This window comes from Tupaia chinensis, unplaced genomic scaffold, assembly GCF_000334495.1.
Source record: "Tupaia chinensis unplaced genomic scaffold, TupChi_1.0 Scaffold000362_1, whole genome shotgun sequence".
Classification (NCBI taxonomy): domain Eukaryota; kingdom Metazoa; phylum Chordata; class Mammalia; order Scandentia; family Tupaiidae; genus Tupaia; species Tupaia belangeri.
Window position 1 is genome coordinate 3,893,679 of NW_006159859.1, and position 24,906 is coordinate 3,918,584.

The 24,906-nt window shown below is 42.1% G+C and overlaps 1 protein-coding gene across 1 annotated transcript; it reads right to left on the reverse strand.

Annotated features, from left to right (window-relative positions):
- Positions 1-20,805: 20,805 nt before the first annotated feature.
- On the reverse strand, positions 20,806-23,763 carry SMIM43 (small integral membrane protein 43). Its single transcript, XM_027773675.1, is given in 3 exon segments — positions 20,806-22,327; positions 23,624-23,727; positions 23,730-23,763. Coding segments are annotated over 3 exon segments (372 nt in total). The 5' UTR covers positions 23,761-23,763; the 3' UTR covers positions 20,806-22,090.
- Positions 23,764-24,906: the final 1,143 nt, after the last annotated feature.

Below are 24,906 nucleotides of genomic sequence, written 5' to 3' on the forward strand. Positions count from 1 at the left end.
TCAGTCTAACATGCTTTTATCCTCAACTCTAATAAATGTATTTTTCTTGTCCTCAGTAATAAGTTTTAAAAACACTACTTTCACTTTCTATACCTGACACACGGTATTTCCTGTTCTGATATATTTCATTCCATTTTGTTTATCTAACGCTGGTCATGATTAGTGGGTGACTGTATGACCTGGTTTGGTCAGGACAGCCCCAGTTGATGCCTGTTGTACCTACATCATTATTTTTTTAAGGTCTTTATTTATTAGAGAGGCAGAGATGAGACTGAGACAGAGAGACAGCATCCCCAGCAGAGTCTGTAGTGTTTTTTTGGGAGAGGTTTTCACTATAGGGCACGTGCGCTCACCAGACAGAGAGAGACATAGAGACAGAAAGCGAGAAATCATTCCCCAGGGGGGATGGCCATGCCGCAATCCCTTCTCCCCCATTCTCCTCTCAGGATCTTGGGCATGCACGCACATGCGCCCGGTGTGAGTTTTAAGCCACCGGGTCCGGGACGCCAACCATGGTCGACTACGTGGGAGTTCAGTGACATAGCCATTATGCTAACTGCTGGTTCCCCCAGCAGGGTCTTAACACCACAATCCATCCCCAGCCTCAGCCATCCCTATCCAGATCATGGACATGCACATGCCCAGTGAACTCAGGGAGGTCCCCATACATGAACCCAGAATATTCTCATGGGGGTCAGCCTTGCAGAGCACCACATCTTACTGCTGGTCACTGCCCTCCAACCCTGTGTGTTGTTATCAATGTCCCCCTTTCAACCACTATGCTGATTTCATAACCTCAGGTTTGGAAAAGTCTTGCTGTGGAGAAAAGGGTTACAGCAGTGACGTGATGGAACTATTTTCACAGTAGAGTGAAGGCCCAGACCCCTGCAGAGCTGCTTCTAGAAAGGAGGCAGAAAGGAAATAGCTGGACAGGGCCTGCCTTCCCACAGTTTCAGAGCCTGCCAAGCGAAGCACACAGGCAGCAATGAGATGTCGCCCCCAAGTGGCTTCTCAGGGGATCAAAATGAGCCTGGGCCCCTTTACTCACGTGGACCACAGTGTTGACAGATGCATCTTTGGTTCAAAGAAGGAATTGCTGAGGCCTAGTGGTCAAGGGAACAGGATCCAACCACGGTTCAAATCCCAACCCCAGCAGCTTGAAAAACATGCCAGGCACATATGCATGCATGCACCAAATCCAGACAGGGTGGAGACGTGGAGAAAGGATGGTGGCATGACCAAACCCTATTGAGGGTCCTTTCTTTCTCTCCCTATCTCTCTTCTGCCAGCAAACACATATTATGGCAATTTAAAAATAGATCTGAGACACGTAGGGCCTGTTAAGGAATTCGGGGTGTATTGCATCTAGTAGCATTGAGTTGTTTCTGACAATGAATGGTTAAACCCAGAGTCTGAAAATATCATAATTAATTTTCATAAATGTCTGTCTAACAAAGATATGGTGGAAATAAATGATACTTTACAATGTGGCTTATTCATAATAAGCTATTCAAAAGTGAAAAAAAATTTGTTTCCTTTAACTTTAGGAAGAAATAAGAGGTACAAAATTTTCAGTAGCTGTGAATACCATTTCGAAATGAACAACATTCAACATTTAAAAATTTTGTTTTTTCTCTACAAGAAAGGAAAAATGTAATTACTTTAAATTGTCTTAAATATGGGACCAGCAGATGGTGTAATGGCTATGTCGTTGGACTCCCATGCAGTCAACCATGGTTTGAGTCCCAGACCCCAAGGCTTAAACTCACGCCAGGCACATGTACATGCATGCCCAAGATCTGGAGAGGAGAAGGGATTGCAGCGTGGTCATAAACACTACCAAGTAAATAAATACCCATTCTCATAATCTTACTCTTCTAAAACTTTTCTTGAAATATTGAATTGTCGGAAAAGTCATGACTTTTTTTCCCTATGTCTTTCTATGCAAAAATGTTACTTTTCTGACACATATATGTATGTGTGCTTGCATGCACACATGTGTGTATACACACACACACACACACACATATATAGTCTATACACACACACACATACATTTTGTTTGCTTTACGGTCTTTATCATAGGGCATGAGCACTCACAGAGTGAGACAGTGAGAAAGTGAGAAATCACCCTACTCCACACCCAGGGCATGGTTATGTAGCAATCCCTTCTCTTCCATTCTCCTCCTGGGATTTGGACAGGCACACACATACATCCATCCACCTGATTTTCAAGTTGCCAGGTCAAGGACTTAAGCTACAGTTGGCCATGTGGGAGTCCAGCGTCTTAACCACTGACCCACCTGCTCTTTAAATATTTCATTTTTACCCAGAAAGGGGGTAGTTTTATGCTATACTTTAAAAAAAAGGATTCATATTTTCTACTTGAAATGACTAGTAGTGAAATATTTCAATTCTTTTATCTTCTGGAAATGATTATGTTTTCAAATTCCTACTGCAGCTCCCTTCTCCTTAATTCTTATTTAAGTATTCTTCAAGTCGATTGATAATAACTGGAATTTTTATGTGCCGCTGCCTCTGAGCATAGCTTTAGCAGTGACTCTGGAATCCAGCAACATATACTCACACATTCTTCTCCTGTGCTGTTCTGTGCTGTGGGCTGAAGACAACAGACAGCTTCTGGCTTTTTTTAGCTTTCTAGGCAAGAACCCAAAACAACTTGTTAAAATAGGTGTTTTGAGAAAGACAGAAATGAAAGAACGACAGTCCTGAGAGAAGGCACTGCAATGTCTTCTATACCAATGGCCCCTTCTCTAGAATACCAGACTCGCCCTGCAAATGACAGCTGGCCCTTTATCATCAGAGATCAAGAGGGCTACGAGGATGGGTGTCCTCTACGTCCTTGCTGATGGACACAGACTAGAGTCAAGCGCCCAGGGAACCAACTCCAATAAGAATCCCTAAGACCTCATGCCTAGCTAGTTTACTCCTTCCATGTCTCTTTAAACACTTGGCTTTCAGGATAGCCCTCTGGCCTGGTTTCCCCCTCTCTGGCTGTCCCTGCTCCCTCTCTTTTGCTGGATCCTCTTCATTCGCCCAAATGTGAGCATTACACTGCATTAGTTCCTCCTTGGAATCTTGTTTTTGGTTGTTTTGTTTTTTCCCTCCCTACACTCAGACCTTAGGTGACTTCATTCATTGTCACCACACTCCCTTGCTAAGCTGTCTCATCCTCAAGGTGTCAAATGCCATCTATGTGTTAATGGCTCACAAATGTATACAGTAGTCTTCCCTTACCCATGGTTGTGTTTTCAGCAGTTTCAGTTACTCCCAGTCAACTGTGGTCCAAAAATATTAAATGGAAAATTCCAGAAACAAACAATTCGTAAGGTTTAAACTGCATGATGTTCTGAGTAGCATGATGAAATCTCAAGACAGTCCTCTCCATTCCACCTGGAATGTGACTCACTCCTTTGCCTGGCATATTTGGGTTAAAACACTGTGCACTCTTTAGTCACTTAGTAACCGTCTCAGTTTTTAGATGTAAAAAATAATATCGGGGGCCAGCCAGCAGGTGGCATGATGGTTAGGGTGCTGGATTCCCACATGGCCAACCGTAATCTGGACCCAGTGGCTTGAAAAAATCACAACAAATAAACAAATGTTTTTAAAAAATATTACATATCAAGGAGTCCTCAAAAAGTTCACAGAAAATGCATATTATGAGAAAACTAGGCTGGCCCTCTGGCCTCGCAGTTCCAATCCCAGCCTGGCAGCCTGAAAAATACACACGTGCATGTGTGCCCCAAATCCTGAAAGAGTAATGGAGGAGAAGGGATTGCAGCACAACCACACCCAATGAGAGGGTGCTTTCTCCCTCTTCATCTCGTTCTGTCTCTCTGTGGTGAGTACACATGCCTTCTAGCACATTTTAAAAAGAAAAGGAAATAACATACATGGATTTCTTTTTTCTTTTCTCTTGCACCAATATAAATTTGGACTTTTCATTTTTCCATAAATTTTTCAAAGTTGTCTTGTAGAGGGCTCAGTACTGTGAGTTTCAGACTCTGCTGGGGGTCTTGGAACATACCCCACTGTGGAGGGGAAGTACCCTAATTCTAAACACAGGCTTAATGTGTCTGTGTCTGAGTTACTGCTGTTGCCCCCCCTCCCCCCATTTGTTCCTTCTTTTGTATTCCCCATCTTAGTTCATGGCAACCCCAACCTCCCAGTTGCTCAGGGCAAAACCGTTGGAGCCATTCTTGACACTGCTCTTCCTCTCTCATTCTGCCTCAGCCAATCTAGTTGCTTCTGCCTCAAAACACAGACTCTAGAATTTGACTCGCCCGGTAATTTAAAGAGGCGCCCCTGGCATTGAGCACACTGCAGATGGTGCCTCTGACAGCTCTGGGTCTGAGTCTTACCACCTCATTGACCCCATCCTGGGACCACCACCTGGCCTTGCCTCAATGGCCAACAGCTTCGTAACTGGTATCTTGGCCGCTAACTTGTTCCCTTCAGTCTACCCATGATGTCAAAGAGATACTGTCAAAAACATGAATTATACCATATCACTGCTCTCAGAATGTTCCATTGTTTCCTAATCCATTCAGAGCAAAAGCAAGCATGTTACCATGACTCCATGACCCTAGCATCACTCTGATCTCACCTGTCACTAATTCTCTGCCTGTCCCTCACTCCACACCTGGCACCCTGAACACTTCACTGTTCACTGAGGGCAACAGGAATGCTCCTACCACAGGGCCTTTGAACTTTGTTTCCCCTGCCTGGAATGAACTTACCCTAGATTTCTCTCCTTCTTTAGATCTTTATTCAAAACTCACCTTTCTGAAAGAGGCCTACTCTGGCCATCCTATCAAAAATTTTAACCGTTCCGTCCTATATGCCCTGGGGCCTCCCTTGGTTTATATTTTCTCATTAGCACCTGCAAGGTTTGGGCAGCACCTTCAGGACACAGTAAATGCTCTACATCCAAGACTTCTTTACGGTGCTGTATCCCCATCAGGTGGGTCCTGGGGTCACGGGCTGAAGTACCAATGGCCTTGTTTACTACACTGCTAGAAGTCCACTTGGAGAACCTGTGAACACACCTCACTTTCTTATGTCATGAAATAGCCAAGATGTACATTGACAGAGATTGAGTTGTGATTCTGAGAAAAACTGTCACATGCCGAGACCACAAGTGACCCCTGCGGAGGTGGATCTGTTCACACTCCCCCAGGGTATTTTCTCTGGAGAGTGCTTTCTAATCCCAATACTCCCACCTGGTGGCCATAAATGCTTATATGCTAAGTGAGTTTAAGTCAGGGTGACAATGTAGTCCCCAAATTGGGGTGACAGTGTTTCCTGAACACTGTGTTTAGATCAGGGGACGATGTGCTCCCCAGATGACCAGTTACCTGATCACAGTGGTGGACTCGAGGGCCCAAGGCTAAGTGATGATGGGAAATGCCACGTGCCATTAATGCAAACCATGAAAAGAAAGGGAAGTGGCATATATCGGAACACAGTGCCCTCTCAGGGTTGTCGTCAAGATTCAGTGAGCTGGGAACAGCAGATGGCATAATGGTTACGTCGCTGGACTGCCATGTAGTTGACCACAGTTCAAGTCCCGGACTTGGTGGCTTAAAATTCACCCCAGGTGCATGTCTGTATGTACCCGAAATCCCAAGAGGAGAGTGGAGGAGAAGGCATTGTGGTGTGGCCATTCCCCCAGGGAGTGATTTCTCTCTTTCTGTCTCTCTATCTCTCTGGCAAGCATACGTGCCCTATAGCAAAAATATCTAAAAAAAAAAAAAAAATAGATTCAGCAAACTCAGCATACATCGTCATGGTGCCTGCTGCCTGGTGAACACTTTGTATGATTAGACAATTCTATCATGGATCTTCAAAAAGCTCATGGGAAATGCATATTATGAAAAAAACTATGTGTGGATTTCAAAAATTTTCTGCACCAAAATAAATTTATACTAACTTTTTTTTTAACATGCCTGAACAGGATCTATTGATAGCTTGAGGCACTGAGAAGAATAAGGCATCAGTTTGAAAAGAGCCCCTATCAGGGCAACATGAATTCTGCTAAAATTGAGGCAAGAAGAAACGTCAAATTCATGGTGAAGCTTGAGTGGAAGAATAGTGAAATCATTGATACCTTATGAAAAGTTTATGGAAACAATATCCCAGAGACATTAGCAGTTTATAAATGGATAACTTGCTTTTGTTTTATTGCTAGAGGGCATGTGCACTCATCAGAGAAAGAGGGAGAAAGCACCCCTGAATGGGGCATGGTTAGGCTGCAATCCCTTCCCTTCCATTTCTCCATTCTGTCAGGATCTGGGACACACACACCAATGTGTACTCCGGGTGTTTTTCAAGCCACTGGGCCAAAACATGAGCCACAGTAAGCCATGTGGAATCCTGCTCCCTTAATCATTAGGCCATGAGGCTAGCCCAGATAACTAGTTTTAAGAAGGAATGAGACATGGTTGAAGATGATGCCCACAACAGTAAACCATCCAGATCAATTTGTGAGGGAAAAAATTAATCTTGTTCATGCCTTAATAGGGCCACCAATTAAGGAGAAAAACAATAGCCAACACCATAGACATCTCAGTTGGTTCAACTTACACAATTCTGATGCAAAAACTAAAATTAAGCAGACTTTCCGCTTGATGAATACCAAAATGGTGCACCCTAATCAGCTGCAGATAAGAACAAAGTTTTTAAACAAAATTTTAAACATGTGGACCAAGACGCTGAAGTACTTCTTCAAGGAATTGTAACAGGAGATAACAGTGGGATTACCAGGATGATCCTGTACACAAAGCACGAAGCCATAGCTATCAACAGGTAGAAGTGGTCCAGTCAAAGAAAATGCAGATGAGTCAGGGAGCAAAGGTCAGGGCAATAGTGATTTGAGATGACCAGAACATTTTCCTTGTTGACCTTCTGGAGAACCAAAGAGCAATAACATTTTTGTGTGTGTGTGAGGTTTTTGCTATAGGGCACGTGCGCTCGCCAGACAGACAGAGACAGAGAGACAGAAAGCGAGAAATCACCCCCCAGGGGGGATGGCCACACCGCAATCCTTTCTCCTCCATTCTCCTCTCGGGATCTTGGGCACGAACGCACACGCGCCCGGCTTAAGTTTAAAGCCACAGGGTCCGGGACGCGAACCGCGGTCGACTACATGGGAGTCCAGTGACATAGCCATTACACTAACTGCTGGTCCCAAGCAATAACATCTTATTTTGAGATTGTTTTGAGAAAGTTGGCCAACGCTTTACCTGAAAAACATCCAGGAAAGCGTCTCCAGAGAGACCTTCTCAACTATGACAATCTTCCTGCTCATTCCTCACCAAATAAGAGTAATTTTGTGAGTGTTTTGATGGGAAATTATTAGGCATCTACCTTATAGTCCTGATTTGGCTCCTCTAACTTATTTTTGTTTTCTAATAAAAAAATTAAAAGGACTCCATCTTTTTCAGTTTGCAACGTAAAGATGGTTAAATTCAGGACCAGCAGGTGGCACAGTGATTAGGATGCTGAACTCCCACATGGTCGATCACGGTTTGAGTCCCAGACCTGGTGGATTGCTTTCTCACTTTCCCTATCTCTCTAGTCAAATTAAAGAATAATAATGATAATAAAAAATAAATAATTCTTTAAAAACAAATTATTAAATTCCCAGGGCTCTCAGTTCTTTAGGGATGGATTAAATGGCTAAAGTTACCGCTTACAAGTGTCTTGAACTCACATTGAGAAATATAGTTCATATTTTTTATATTTATATTTTAATTCCATTTGTTCCCACAGCTCTTTGAAGTCCCCTTGTAGTATCGTTACTTCAAGATGAATATAGACAATGGGTGTGCCAGTTGGGATAATCAAAAGTCTACCTAAAACCCTACTTTTGCAGAGAACTGTGGTATTAGAGAGGTGAGATGAAGTACTGAAGGCAGACCATCTCCAAGACAGACATGTCACATAAGAAAACAGAGGGAGGCTATGAATTTAATGAAATTTAATGACTCTGGAGAGACGCTCCTATCTGGGGTCTGAGTTCACATCTTATTATTATACATCACAAAATTCCCATGGGAGAAAGGACCTAGTTTATATTACACACAGGAAAAGGGTTTCTATTATAATTTAAAGATTCTCTACATGGAAGGAAAATTGTAAGTATAATGAATGCAAAAATCACTGGTTCCTGCTTCCCTTTAATCTTTTATCACAGAACACAGGCTGGAGATGGTCAATGTGACTCTAGGAGCACCCCACTAGAGCACTGCCTTATCTCCAGTCAGCAGCCTTGCTGGGCAGAAACCCCCACATAATGAGCACGGGACCCTTTAGACTCTACTGCACTCAGAGCGCTCCTGCTGGAAATATTTAAAGCCCAACCTTGCTCCTCTCTTCTCCCTGACTACTAGATATTCATTATCTATGCATCCCTGTAATTTTGGCTCTTGATTATGTCTAAGTTAGGCAGAAGTCTGCCAACATGGATCAAATCCTATTATTACTACTAACTTCTGGTGCTTTATCTGAGCATGTAGAATATAATCAGAACTCTCTAAAACGTCTCTCTGTGTACTGAAGTTCTAGGCAGGAGGCTAAAGAACCCTAGGGTGCAGGATGTGTTTCCATCTGTCTTTCCAGAAGATTGAAACTTTGCAAGACAAAGGAGGATGTGAGAAATGACCAGTGGCTTTCTCTATGAGTAGAGATGAATTTGGATTTCAAGAACAGTGGACTCCTACAGAGGCTGGGCTGTTTTGGCATATGAAAGTACATTTGGCAGAAAAGTGTCAATGTGAAATTTGCAAGAAAGGAAAAATACTCAGATAAAACTGTGCACTTACAAAGAACACCGGGTATCACAGAAGTATAATAGCACAGGGGCAGATTAGAAAGTCTTGGCAGAAATCGAGGAAGCAGATTGGGAACACCACCATGACCCCACATGTAATAAACAAAGGATAGGTTCAAATCAAGGGAACTTGGAATTTTAGCAAAGGAAGAGGAATGTTGTGTCAGACCAAAAATCACAGTGTGGAGCCAGCAGGTGGCATGGTGGTTATGGCTGTGGACTCCTACATGCTGACCACGGTTTGAGTCCTGGACCTGGTGATTTGCTTGCTTTCTCACTTCTCTCTCCCTCTCTCTCTCTCCCTCTTGCTCTCTCTCTCTCTGTCTCTCTCTGGTGAGAGCATGTGCCCTGGAGCAAAATTTTAAAAGAAGAAAAACAATAACAATAATAAATAAAAAATTAAAATAAATAACCAAAGAAAAAGATACTGAGAAGAAAAACAATAACAATAATAAATAAAAATTAAAATTAATAACCAAAGAAAAAGATATTCTGAGATGGGACAAAGCTAAGAATGACGGGATGAGAAAGAATACCTTGTCAAATAGAAACACTAGCTAATATACATTCAGTACTTACTATACATCATATGTGGTCATGTGTGTTCATGATTTTTTTAAAGAAATATTTATTTAACTTTATTTATCATTATCATTATTATTTTTTTAAAAAATTTGCTACAGGGCACATGTGCTCACCAGAGAGAGAAAGAATAAGTGAGAAAGCATCCGTCAGATGCAGGACTTGAACTGAGGTCGGCCATGTGGGAGTCCAGCATCCCAACCACCATGCCACCTGCTGTCCGCTATTCATGATGTTTTATAAATACTATTATCTATATTTTTAAGATAGGGAAACTAAGGTACAGAGAGATGATCAAACTCGAATTTACCTGCAACAATCTGGCTCCAGTATTTAAATTTTCCAGCACTGTCCCTCTAACAGAGCAGAGCCAGCCAAGAGAGGGTGAGAAAACTCATAAACCGGAGAGTGGAATCATTGTGAAATCTTTTCAGTTAGAAATAAAACGATGGAGGAAGAAAAGTAAATTCTTCTAAGACAGGCATCTCGGCCAGATGTCAGATACAATAATGCAGTTTAATTAAAGGAATCACTGGCACAGAGACAAAAATGTCATCGTGATTGATGATTTCCTCTATCAAGAAGGCTGTTGTTTACCTCCCCTCTCTCCCAGGCTTGGGCTCTGAGAAGCCAAGGCCAGGAGAGGCAATGCTCAATCTAAACTGCAAGGATGTGGAGGATCCTGGAGAACAGAGTAGAAAACACACGTTTAGAGGCAGGCAAGCGATCCTGTTTTCAAAAAGCAGACAGAGTACTCAGGGGTGAGGAGAGGAGTCTGGAAATTATGAAAGAATAAGCTTAATATCAATCCATACCAAAAATCCTATATTAAGAAGTAGTTTGCAGGGCCAGCGCACAGCCTGGTGGTTAGGGAGGCTGGATCCCTCTGACTCTGGAAATCACGTCCCAGGCGGCGGTGTGAGAACACACCAGGTAAGTGTCTGTTCGTGTGCCCAAAAGATCCCAAGAGGAGAATGGAGGAGAAGGGGTTGTAGCATAGCTATCCCCCATGGGGGAGATGCTTTCTCACCTTCTCTCTTTCTCACTCTTTCTCTGTCTCCAGTGAGCACATGAACCCTATAGCAAAATCTTTAAGAAAAATAGTTCGCAAACATTTAGAAATGAAGTCATCTGAAAACCATGAAATTGCAGCATGTAGTTTATGGGGGTAGAGATGCCCCTTGACTTAGGGTGGGTGAGTTTCATCCTGATAAACCCATTGTAAGTTGATAATAACGTAAGTCAGTAATGCAAGTAATACACTTCCTACTGAATGTCATCGCTTACTTAGCCGAGCCCATCTTAAGTGTGCTCAGTTATTTCTGTTAGCCTAGAGGGGGGCACAGTCACCTGACACAAGGCCTGTTTTATAAATATACCATGTAATTTATAGGATACTGTACTGAAAGTGAAAAACAGAATGGTTGTATGGGTGCTCGAACCACAGTTTCTGCTCAGTGTGAATCACTTTCTTTTCCTTTTATTTGAATTCCCAGAGGTATGTAGACTCACCAGAGAGACTCAGTAGAGAGATACAGAGAGGGAGAAAGCAGCTCCCAATGGAGCATGGTCACACTGCAATCTCTTCTCCATTTCTCCATCTGTCAGGATTTGGGCACGCATGCACCGGTGCCCAGTTTTATTTATTTATTTATGTTTTCGAGTCACCAGGGCCAGGATTGAAACCACTAAGGCAACCACATGGGACCCAGCTCCCTTAACCACATGGGGCCACCCCAGCGCGAATTACTTTCCCACCATCCTAAAGTTGAAAGATCATAGTGGAATCATTTTAAGTTGAGGATCATGTATATCAAAACATGTTGCAAAGGGAGATGTGATAAAATCTAGTTGCCTGCAGAATTTAAAATGCACAAAACTTGCACCTTTCTGTATTGGCTATTATCTTATTTTGAGTGCCATTTCAACTCTCTCTGAGAGTTGAAGAAGAGTTAGTCATTACAAAGCACTATTATAACTAGATGAGAACATAGCCTGAAGTGTCACGATGATAGGAAGGACCCCCCCCAGACAAACATGGATTTAAATTAAGCAGTAAGATTCCCATAGAGAGAAGAAATACCAGCTACGAAATCAATCACATGACTACTTTCTACAATATACTTCATAAATAAAAACATACAAATAAAATTGGACCAGCACTTGGTATAATGGTTATGTCACTGGATTCCAATGTAGTTGACCATGGTTCAAGTCCTGGACCCAGTGGCTTAAACTCAAGCTGGGCGCATGTGTGTGTGCCCAAGATCCTGAGAGGAGAATGGAGGAGAAGAGATTGAAGTGTGGCCTTCCCCCCTGGCAGTGATTTCTTGCTTTCTGTCTCTCTCTGTCTTTCTGGCAATCACACACACCCTACAGTAAAAACCTCTCAAAAAAACCCCCACAAATATAAAAGATGATCAGTCCTAATTTTAAAACTTCAGGGAAATTTTAAATAATGGGAATAGCATTTTTCCTAATATCAAGACATATTCAGGGCCAGCAGATGGCATAGTGGTTGAGGTGCTGGACACCCACATGGCTGACCATGGTTCAAATCCCAGACCCAACAGCTTGAAACTCACACCAGGCACATGTGTATGTGTGCCCAAAATCCTGAGGGGAAAATAGAGGAAAAGGGATTGCAGTATGGCCATCCCTCTCCACAGAGCGGTGATTTCTCACTTTCTGTCTCACTAGCAAGAGCACATCCCCTGTAGCAAAAATCTCTCTCTCAAAATAAAATCAAGACATACTGAGTATATGCTATTTTATGCTTCAGTAAGAATTTTCTAAATGTATAAGATCTTATCAATATTAGCTTTTAAACATTAATAATTTAGATTGCATCTGGAGTAGGAACAACATCTAAGCAGTATTAGAGTTTATTTACACAGGTAGTAAGAGTTTCCTCTAGACAGAAGACAGAAGTTCTCTAATCTGTTTTGCAAAGTGCAGATCAAGGCCCACGAGTCGGAGCTGAAATCAGTTTATCGGCAAGGGTGGTGGGGGCAAGCACTACTTTTTAATGACATAAAATAGGTTAGACTAGAATTACAATAGGATCAGCCAATGGTGTCGTAGGTAAGGCAGCTGGCACTCACACAGCCAACTGTGGTGTTCAAGTCTCAGACCCAGCAGCTTGAAAAATACTCCAATGCATGTGTGATATGCATGGTCGAAATCCTGAAAGAAGGAAGAAATGGAGAAGGGATTACGGTGTGACTATTTCCCACGGGGGGTGCTGTCTCACTTCTTCTCTCTCCCCATGGTAAGCACATGCCCTCTGGTAAATTAAAAAGTAATTAAAAAAAGACTGGAATTAGATTAAAACAGAACATATTAGAGTATATTTGGAATAAATGTGCCATAGTGAAAGTTACATTTCACGTATTTTCAAGTGTATGTCTGGGTTCTGGGTCACAATGGAAAATGCATTTCTTACTATGAGCCCTGGTCAAAACCATTTGAAGGCCTCTCTTCTAATCAACGGTAACCTCTGGCAACAATCTGACAGCTCTCAGCCAAGGTCACAGTGAGACTGAGAGAACAGCAGGCAGAAGTAAAGGTGGAGATCAGAGCAGACCAAATTTACAGCAAGTGTGCTAAAGAGGAGGACAATTTAGTGTTATTATCCTAAAAGGACTCTTGAGACAGATAAAAGCTGTGATATCAAACTGTGATGGCCGTAAAGGCAACAGCTATAACTTTAGAATTGGAGTGCCAATGGAAGAGGAAGAGCTGACTTGGACAACTAGTAACTTGCTTGTTCTGATATTTTAACAAGGGTTATCATTTAATTATTTTCAAAGAATGCCTGGTGTGATCACAAACAGCATGGTTAAAATTAAAAAACAATATGGGGGGCCAGCAAGGTGGAGTGGTGGTTAAGGATACCATACTCCCACATAGCCAACTACGGTTTGAGTCCCGGATCTGGCAGCTTGCTTTCTCACTTTCCCTCTCTTTCACGCTGTCCCTCTCTGGTTAAGTATGTATGTATGTATAAATAAATAAATAAAGTTAAATAAAAAATAATTCTTGTATTTTTTTTCTTTTTTCTTTTTTTTTTTTGGAGAGGTTTTCGCTATAGGGTGCATATGCTCACCAGAAAAGACAGAGAGAGACAGAGAAACAGAAAGTGAGAAATCACCCCCCAGGGGGATGGCCACACCGCAATCCCTTCTCCTCCATTCTCCTCTCAGGATCTTGGGCACGCATGCACACGCGCCCGGCATGAATTTAAGCCACCGGGTCCAGGACTTGAACCACGGTCGACTACATGGGAGTCCAGCGACATAGCCATTACCCTAACTGCTGGTCCCCCAAAAAAATAATTCTTAAAAAAAATCTTTGGGGAAAAAGCAATATGGATTAAAAAAAACATCAAAACCTATTGTTATTTGAGAAAAAGAAAGTAAAGCAACACACAGAGTAGTTTCCAATGTATAGCTCAAAAATAATATAAATATGCTAACATCTGCATAAAAATACGAGGGAAATACAATAATACATAAAGTTAAATAAAAAATAGTATAGGATTACGAAATATGTTTCCCGAGTACACATCACTTTTATGTTCAGAAGAGAAATAAGGATATAATTGAAACATTAAAAAAATAAGGAATTAAAAAATCACCTAAAGACCTTTATTTTAAGAGTTCCTGGAAGATTTTCCAGGGGAAGGGATCAGGCAAGTTCTGCATTGCGGCATCACAGCTGGGCCAGGCTGAGGCGGCCTCATCCCACAAAGGCATGTTAGGCTGGGGTATTAAGTATGAATAGAGTTTCAGTGTGCTTTTCCTAAATGTTTAAAATTTTAATATGGCAGAGAGAGTACACAGGCATGAGAGAGAGAAAGAAGAGTGAGAAAGTGAGAAAGCATCCCCACCATGGACCTGCTTACACCACAATCCTTTTTCCTCCAATTCTCATCCTGTCAGGATCCTGACGTGCATGTACCCAGTGTATTTTTCAAGACATGAAGGCTGGGACTTGAACCCTGGCTGACCATGTAGGATCTGGCTTCCTGTACACAGTGATTAAGCACCGTCCTATTGAGACCAGCAGTTGGCATAGTGGCTATGTCGCTGGACTCCCATGTAGTCAACCACGGTTTGAGTCCTGGACCCAGTGGTTTAAACTTACACCTGGTGCATGTGCGTGCTCAAGATCCTGGGAGGAGAATGGAAGAGACGGGATTACAGTGTGGCCATCCTCCCTGGGGAGTGATTTCTCACTTTCTGTCTCTGTCGAGCACACGTGCCCTATAGCAAAAACCTCTAAAAAAAAAAAAAAAAAAAGAAGAAAGAAACACTGTTCTATGGAGCTGGCTCCAGTTTTCATAAACTTTTGTAAGTTTACTTTTCAATTATGAAAGCAGTAAAAATTTTTTCCAAAAAATATATATACATACATACACACGCATACATGTATATACCATGTAAGGCCCAGCTTAACCACCACACCCTGGGCTGCCCCCTCCTTGAATTTTTTTTAATAAAAATATCTATATTGAGAACATATTTTAAGCACTTGACTAGATAATTTCACATATTTTCTTCCCTTTTATTTTTTTAAGAGAGAGAGATTTTTGTTATAGGGTGTGCATACTCACCAGAAAGACAGAAAACAAGAAATCATCCCCCAGAAAGGATGGCCATACCGCAATACCTTCTCCTCCATTCTCTTATCAGGATTTTAGGCACTCACGTACATGTACCCACCATGAGTTTGAAGCTGCCGGGTCCAAGACTTGAACCACAGTTGACCATGTAGAAGTCTAGCAACTTAACCATTATACCATCTGCTGGTCCCAATTTCATGTATTTTCTTTCATCTGATCCCCATATTAACTCTGTATGGTCAGGATAATCAATCTCCATTAAAAACACCACCACCACAGATGAAGTACATAATGTATCACTTAAGTGATATAAAGTCTTGGAGCCAGCAGATGGCGTAGTAGTTACATTGCTGGACTCCCACATGGCCATCTACAGTTTGAGTCCTGGACTTGGTGGCTTGAAAATCATGCCAGACATGTGTCCATGCATGCCCAAGATCTCAGGAGGAGAATGGAGGAGAAGGGATTGCAGTGTGGCCGTCCCCCCTGGGGGGTGATTTCTCACTTCCCTCTCATTGTCTCTTCCTCGCTCCCTCACTCTCTCTCTCTCTGGTGAGCACGCTCACTCTAAGGCAAAAATCTCTTAAAAAAAAAAAAAAAGAAAACACTTAAGTGGCAAAATCTCAACCCAAAAATCACATCAAATTAGGATGAGCCAATTTTCAAAGATGTGCTTTTAGAATTCCTTTTATTAGAAATAAAGGAAAATTTAAACAACGCTGTACTACTAAAACATTTTAGGGTCCAAGCAGGAAGACTTGTTTCCCATAGTGTTTTGTTTGGCTGGTGAGGTTTTAGAAATTTGTAAATATGGGGACCAGCAGATGGCGTAATGGCTACATTGCTGGACTCCCGAGTAGTCGACCACAGTTCGAGTCCCAGACCTGGTGGCTTAAACTCACGCTGGGCATGTGCATGTGCGTGCCCAAGGTCCCAAGAGGAGAATGGAGGAGAAGGGACTGCAGCATGGTCATCCCCTCTGGAAGGTAATTTCTCACCTTCTATCTCTCTGTCTCTTTCTGTCTTTCTGATGAGTGCACATGCCCCATATCAGGCTAGGCATAGTCTTCATCGTACCTCCTGTGCATAAATATGCTCATCTGTGTTCACAACACACACACACACACACACATACACAATTATGCACAAACACACACAATCATACAAATGCACACAATTATACACACATACATTGACATGTATACATACACAATCATACACGCACAACTGCATAAACACACACATATATTGACACACATACATACACACACAACTGAACACAGTATTTGTTTTTCTGCTACCTTACCTAACTATACTTTGAAAGTATCTGAGTTTGTGTCTCCTTTGTTAAGAATTTCAACCAGGTGACCAACAGGGTAATTGTTTTATCACTGGACTCCCATGTAGTTGACTGCGGTTCAAGTCCTGGACCTGGTGGCTTAAAACTCACACCAGGTGGTTGTGCATGCCCAAGATTCTAGGATGAGAATAGAGAAGGGATTGTAGCATGGCCATCTTCCTGGGGGGTGATTTCTCACTTTCTGTCTCTCTGGTGAGCACACGCGCCCTATAGCAAAAATCTCTCTAAAAAAAAAAAAAAAAAAAAAAAAGAATTTCAACCAGAAAGGACATCGACAACTGTTGAAAACTGAGAAGCAAAGAAGTAAATCTATGATCCACACAAAATTCATAAATTTAGGTGATAATATCATTCATAGCAGTAGAGAGATAATTACTTAGATTATTAAATTAACAAAATAGCTACCTATAGGAGATATGTAAATTTCATATATTTATTTATTCTACTTCAAAGATTATGCCCTTTTTGATATTGCTTCAGATAAAAAGCTCTCAGGATCCTAACCAGGTCATGAGGTCAGTAGGTCAGATTTGTGAAGATCATTTTAACTTTTTAAGTAGTTCCACATCTGTGGTACAAGGTTCTAGAACAGAAGAGCGAGCAATGAAATTAAGGTATAAGGACAACAGAAACAGAAATGGTCACATAAGTAAGTAGTATATTTAAAAGTTCATCTTGAGGGACCAGTAGTTGGCGTAATGGCTGTATCTCTGGACTCCCATGTAGTCGACAGCAGTTCGAGTCCCAGACCTGGTGGCTTAAACTCACGCCAGGCACGTGTGCATGCATGCCCAAGATTCCGAGAGGAGAATGGAAGAGAAGGGATTGCAGCATGGCCATCCCCCCTTGGGGGTGGGGGGTGATATGTCGTCCCCCCGGCGGAGTGATTTCTGATTTTTTGTCTCTCTGTCTCTAAAAAAAAAAAATTCACCTTGAAAGATCAAAGGAAATTTTTTTTTGGAGAGGTTTTTTTTATTTTGCTATAGTGCACGTGCGCTCACCAGAAAAACAGAGAGAGATAGAGAGACAGAAAGCGAGAAATCACCCCCCAAGGGGAACGGCTAAACTGCAATCCCTTCTCCTCCATTCTCTTCTTGGGATCTTGGGCACACACACATATGCACCTGGCCACTGGGTCCAGGACTCAAACCACAGTCAACTACATGGGAGTCCAGTGGCATAGTCATTACGCCACCTGCTGGTCCCCAAGGAAAAACATTTTTAAAAGAAGAAAGCATACTACCTAATTCACATTCCAAGAAACCTCTTCCAATTATTGTCTAATTCTAAAAGTTTTCACTGATTGTTTAATTCTCTGTCCTCCTTGGATAATGCCAGAGCTTTAACCCTTGAGGAACTGATGGAGTTCCCCAAATTTTGACAACACAGAGAAGCCCTTCCACTGACTCACATCCTGATTATGTTCATCACGTGGCATTTGGAACTCAGTAAATATTCTGACTAGGAAAATATGTTAGGATATTATCATGTGAATTTAACCAATGCTCATCAAAGTTCCTTATGATTTCATGGATAACTATGAGTGGCCCATTGAAAAATCCTATTTACTTCATGCTCTCCATAAAAATTAGCACTATGATCATGTGATACAAGCATACATTCATAGCCAGTCAGCATCCATGCTGATTACAAATTCATCCTTTCCTAATCTTGAATCAGTAAGTATTCAGAAACACCAATACATAAAAGTAAGTAAGAGAATAAATAGAGCAATTCAGGCATTCGTTAGCAGAGAAATCAGAGGTAAGCAGACTCAGTCCATGTTAAATCATACATACCAAAGGTAGACAAAAATAGCACTCCTTTTCTTTTTCTTTAAAAGAGATTTCTGCTATAGGGTGTGTGCACTCACCAGAGAGAACTCGCCCCCCCAGAAAGGATGGCCACACCACAATCTCTTCTCTTCCTTTCTCCTCTTGGAATTTTAGGCATGCAGGCACATGTGCCAATATGAGTTTTAAGCCACCAGGTCTAGGATTTGAACCGTGGTCGACTACGTGAAAGTCCAGCAACATAGCCATTATGCCATCTGCTGGTACCAAATAGCATTCTTTTTCAAAGTTTGTTTGTTTGTTTCAATCGGCAAGAGAGAGAACAAGAGATGACTATAAAGAGAGAGAGGATGAGCCACTCCCATGGCCTGGTGGTTTTGGCAGCTGGATCCCCCATGGTCAACCATGCGGTTCCAGTCCCAGACTCCGCGGCTTGAGAAACACACCGGCACATGTGTCCGCATGTCCAAACTCCCAGAAGGAGGGAGAACTGTAGAAGGGATGGCAGCATGACCCTCCCCCATGGGAGGTACTTTCTTACTTTCCCTCATTCATTCTCTCTCTCTCTCTTTCTCTCTTTCTCCAGTGAGCAAATGCATCCTCTGGCTAGGAAGAGACAGAGACAGAAACAGAAATTGCAAAACAGCACCCCAACAGAGTCTTGGTGCTACAGTCCTCCCCAGCCTCAGCCAGCCCAGCTCATAGGTGTGTGCTTGCTCAGAAAAAGTACTCTCAAATCCACTCGAGCCACTCCCATGGCCTGGTGGTTTTGGCAGCTGGATCCCCCATGGTCAACCATGCGGTTCCAGTCCCAGACTCCGCGGCTTGAGAAACACACCGGCACATGTGTCCGCATGTCCAAACTCCCAGAAGGAGGGAGAACTGTAGAAGGGATGGCAGCATGACCCTCCCCCATGGGAGGTACTTTCTTACTTTCCCTCATTCATTCTCTCTCTCTCTCTTTCTCTCTTTCTCCAGTGAGCAAATGCATCCTCTGGCTAGGAAGAGACAGAGACAGAAACAGAAATTGCAAAACAGCACCCCAACAGAGTCTTGGTGCTACAGTCCTCCCCAGCCTCAGCCAGCCCAGCTCATAGGTGTGTGCTTGCTCAGAAAAAGTACTCTCAAATCCACTCCACACACACAAGCTTTCCAACGTTGGTGATGGATAACAAAAATTCCGTTTTCTGTTTATCCTAAAGCTATGTTCTGAATGCCAGGATATCTAACCAAATGGAGTCTAGATAGTAAGTGGATTCTGTATGGGTTTGCTCGGGCTGCTATAACAAAGTATCCCAGACTGGTGGCTTATGGAACAAAAATGGATTTTCTCCTAGTTTTCAGGGCTATAAGTTTGAGATCAAAGTACCAGCCATGGATTTCTTTCGAGGCCTCCATCTTTGGCTTGTAGATGGTCTTTGTGATGGGTCATGTTAAGTGTCCACTGTGTCACAGGCTACCCAGATCAGCAGTGGGGGGGCGGGGGGGGAGGCGTGTCCATGTGGATGTTTCAGGATGGTAGCATTTGAGTTGGTGACAGTAAATCAGATGGCCCTCTGCAGTGTAGTTGGGCATGGACCAGTCCACTGAGGTCCATGAACAAAAGGTGGAAGGAGGAACTCACCCTGTTCTGCTTTGCCCCACTGCTTGAGCAGAGGTATCTCATCTTGCTTCTCCCTACTCCCTTAGAGTAGGATTTGTATCCTCCATCTCCTGGTTCTCAGGCCTTTGGCCTTGGACCGAACTACATCTGTGACTTCACTGGGTCTCCAGCTTGCTGATAGTAGATCACAGGACTTCTCGGCATCCATAACATGTGAGCCAGTTCCTCACAGTAAAAGGTGTGTGTACCCATCTGGAGTATTTCCTTCTATCTGTTCATCTCATGCTAGTTAACTCTTAGTGAAGTTTGGATAATAACACTTTTTTTAAAAAACCCAAAAAACACCAAAAATTGCATTGCATATATGTTTCTTTTTAATTTCACAATCTTAAAAAATATAAACCACGAAGTATTTTGAAAAAAGTACACAGACTCATGTAGCAGCCACAGTGTTACAAAAATAGAATAACACAGAATGAAATGCACGGCAGAACCAAATAATCTCTGCTGAATCATTCTAACTAGGAACACAGAATGGTCACTAGGGAGGTTAAGTGGACCAGCACTGCCATTTTTCCATTATTGGTTATCATCAAAATCAATCACAGGACCTATTCCCAGGAGACATTCCATTTACTATAGGAATACATGCTAGGTATAGATAATCAACTTACTAACATCTTGAAGTTAGTTTCACAATACCATTTTGCCTTTTCCTCTGAGAGACAAACTCAATGGCCAGGTGGAACAATGGAGAAAACGGGATACCAAGCCCCTAACTGGCCCACACCTTTCCCGGCTGGTTCCAAAACACAAAAAAGAAAAGGATGTCTGCAATGCTGTCCAACATGGTAGCCACTAGTTCTGTGGCTCTTTAAATTTTTTTTAACATATTATCTCACTCATACTATCTCTTTTTTTCTTTCTTTATCTTTTTTCCCTTCCTCCTTCCCTCCCTCTCTTTCTTTTTCCTTTCCCTCCTTTCCTCCCTTTCTTCCTTCTTTCCTTGCTTGCTTCCTTCCTTCCTTCCTTAGAATTCATCCAGGCCCAGCCTGGAAGTGTGGCCAGTAACCAACTGAACTGCAGTGGCTGGATGCCATACAGCTGACCATGGTTCAGATTCCTGGGTCAGCTTGAGCTGGAGGTCTGGGTAGAGGGGATTACAGGGTGGCAAGACCCTGTCAAGGATGCTCCTGTCTCTCATCAATGCACTCACTCTATCATGAATAAAATAAAACTTTAAAAAGATGAAAAAATATATTTTTTTAAAAATTCATTCATCCATTTCTTTTATGGGAGAGAGGCAGCATCCCCAGTAGGGTTCTGATAAAGCAACCCACCCCCAGCTCCAGCCAGGCCTGGATCATGTGCACACATGCACCCAGTGTGCTCAGGGAGGTCTCTAGGTATGAACCTGGAACCTTCCCATATGCCTTAGCCTTGCAAAGTGTCATGTTTTGTCATTGTATCATTGTCTGGCTCCCTTATTTAAATTTAAACAAAGTAACATTTAAAAAAAGCTTAAATTTCATTTCCTCGGTCACACTACTCACATTCTAAGCAGTCACGAGCCATTTGTGACCCTGTGGCTAGTGGTTAGCACACTGGACACTGCAGCTGCAGAACAATTCTGTCATCACAGGGGGTTGTTTGCACATCCCTGGATGTGGGAAGTGTTTCTTCTCCCTTTGTTAGCCAGGATGTAGGCTGCTCGTGGAAACAGCTCTGAGAGGTGAGTCTTCTCCCAGGATATTCCAGGATTGACAAAGTCACAGAAGGAAGTAAAATGTCTTTGCATAGATTGGCCTCCCCATGCAGAAGGGGGGAGACCTTTGGGTGGGGATCAAATACAGAGACCTACATTCCCCTAAGATCTAACCACCAGGAGAATCAGGAAGAAGATAAAGAAGCAGAGGAGGAGGAAATTGCAAAGGAGAAATCCTTTACCCTATGCCAAAGCTCCGTGAAGAAATGGCACCCACCAAGAATGTGCGCATATTCTCAGTGTTCTCTTCTTGAAAGTGCTGATGGGGGTCAAGCAGACCAGGAGGCAGAGTGTGCAGCACAGTCCTGTGCACTGTTCTGTGAGACAAGCTGGCCTATCTTCCTCTGCTCCATCTTGGAGCTGAGCAGTGTTGCTTGGAGTGTCACAGATGGTGAAGGGTCTACATTTCTTTATGCTTTAAACAGTATGCACCTTTACAGCCAGATTCTGAAACCAAGGCATAGCCTGTCAGTTGGCCAGTCAAAACCCACATCTTCATCCTTATCAAGAGATCAAAGATTTGTGTTGAAGGCAGCAATACATCCAACTACACAAACTACATTCCTCTGCAATCGTGCTGCCAGCAGTGGCCAATAACACAGTGCTAGCCAATGAAATATAAGCTAAATCCATTGGGCTGCTGAGAAAGCTCTTGACAAGACAATGGACTCAAAGTGGCATACTCTGTTTTCGCTTTGGTCTTCCTCCTTCTTGCAGGGAATCGCAGAGATATCGTGGAACCTAGAGGAAAAAGCCAGAGGAACCTCAGCAGCACCTACATCTGTGAACTGTTAAGCCAACACCAGCGTTTGCCTACTTGCCATCCTCTCACTACATGAGAAAAGAACAAATCCCATACTCCGTTGAAGCCACCGTTCAGTTCAGTAACCTCCTACTCTATTATCAAGATAGCATCCATCTTGATTCCCAAAAGGAAAGTGACATTTCCATCTGCAAGTGAAATATGTATGGCCTGAAGAATCTCTACCTATTGAATAAATTCAAGTAACTTCATAGAGCTGTACTGATAAAACAAAGGATAAATCTAAAGACTTTAATTCAAACATGTCCATGACTTTAGGATCTGTCCACGTCTTCAGGATCTGTCCACACAGACCAAGACTGGCAGAAATGATCAGCCTGGTTACACAATGTAGCTGCTATGAAGGAAAATCAAAAGGTTTTGTAGCTAAATCCTCCAGGAAGTTTTTTTGTAAGTGGGTGTTATATTCTGATTACAGTTCTAAACACAGGTCTACCCTTCTGATTATAAACTTCCATGCTTACAACTCAGATGGTTAGCCTATAACTTTATTTATTTTGCATAGACAAAATAAGAAACGGAGAATTGAAAAGTTTATTTATTGATTCAAACACACAAACAAAACTACATCAAAGATCAATGACTCAATTCTTTTTTTTGGTCAGAGGGTACATGTACTCACCAGAGATGAGAAAGATGAGAAAGAAGAGAGAGAATCCTGTAGTGGAACGTGGTCATGCCCAATCCCTACTCCCCCATTTTTATATCCTGTTATGATTGTGAACATACATACACACAAGGCACCCAGGGTAGTCTTCAAGTCACTGGGGCTGGGATTCGAACTGCAGTCAGCCATATGAGAACTGGTCCCCTTAACCACTGTACTTTGAGACTGGCCCTACAACTCAATTCTTATTTCCCCTTACTTGACACAGCCACCTGACAGTGGTATCCTAATGATTCTAGTGTCTTAATTATAGATTGAGCTTAAATAAGCAATACCTCAGAGTAGTTATAAAAATTAAAAACCAAGTATAGTACCACGTCAATACTTTTAATGCATTACATTATCTTTAGTATTCCCAAGTCTCTAGATTAATAAGTATAACTTAGAAAAAACAATAAACATTCTACTATGCCAAATGGTTTAACCATTTGCAATGTTTAAATTTTGGGCCCTTTAAAATGTAATTCTATTGCACATATTTTGAAACATAGACAGAAATGGAAACATGGACTGTCAAGCTAAATATAGGGGATAGCATATTTTTTACTCACCTAGTTCCAAGTTTCCACCCCTGCGAGTGAATCAAAAACAAATCCTGGCACCTCGTCATTCCCAGAAAAGCCAGTGCATGGCACACTCTGGATACATCTTTCTCTTATTCTGTAGAATCACAGCAGATGGCATCAGTCCTGCATGTACAGCTGTGCTCTAAAATGGAAGTTCAGACATAGGAATCTACATTATTAGGCATTTTAGATTTTGTACATGTGAGTGTGACATCATTCTCATTCACCTTTAAATGGTAACCTTTCCATCCGCAGGTCATGTGCACTTACAAACTTAAAAATAAGTGAAAGGATCAGACTGTCCTAATAAGATTTGAAGTCATTTTGAACTGCTGAAAGTTAAGAACAATAATGAAATAAAAATACTTGAAATAAAATACTAATATTACATAATAGAATTATGGCTCACTTTCTTAGAGTGTAAGAAATTCAATTCAGCCTCTAACATGGCTGAAAGTTCACTAAAAACCTTTTATTAAAAATAAAAGATAGGAATCTTCTATAATCAAGTTACACTTACACAATCAATATTTTCAGGTGAGTTAGTGCTTAGCTCATATTTATACCATCTTTTTTTGTTGTTGCTTTTTAATTTGTCTGAGGGTGCGTGTGCTTGCTAGAGAGACAGAGAAAAAGAAAGAGAAAGCATTTCCCCCAATGGGGAATGGTCACACTAAAGTTCCTTCTCCTCCATTTCTCCATCCTGTTGGCATTTGGGGGCATACATGTACACATGTATCCAGTGTGTTTTTCTTTTCTTTTTAAAAACATTTCCATTTAATCACTATACCTCTTTACAGTGTACAATATGGTCTTCCCCAGCATGAAAACAGTACATATTAGTCACTTGGTGTGTTTTTCAAGCTGCTGAGCAGAAACTCAAAAGTGTGGGCAGCCATGTAGTACTTGACACCCTTAGCCACCAGATCCCAGGCTGGTTCTCCACCATATTTAAAAATAGGCTTGGCACAGTGATTGTCAGACCCAGGTGTGATCAGTGGATGGAGTAACCAAGAAGTAGAAACCTGGAACCTGGACCATTACGGGTGGGCCAAAAATTTATACAGACAGCCCAAACTAGGAGTTCAAAGGTAGTTCTCACTTGAAGATTAGGCTATGTTGGTTCATTGGGGAAATTATGATCAAATGAACAGGTAGACAAAGGCAGCTCACATACAGGCATGGAAGTGTCAAAAGCAGACTCTAACAAAGCAAGGCAGGACAGGAGACCAACCACAGCAGGTTATTAGAGTCAATGGGAGGA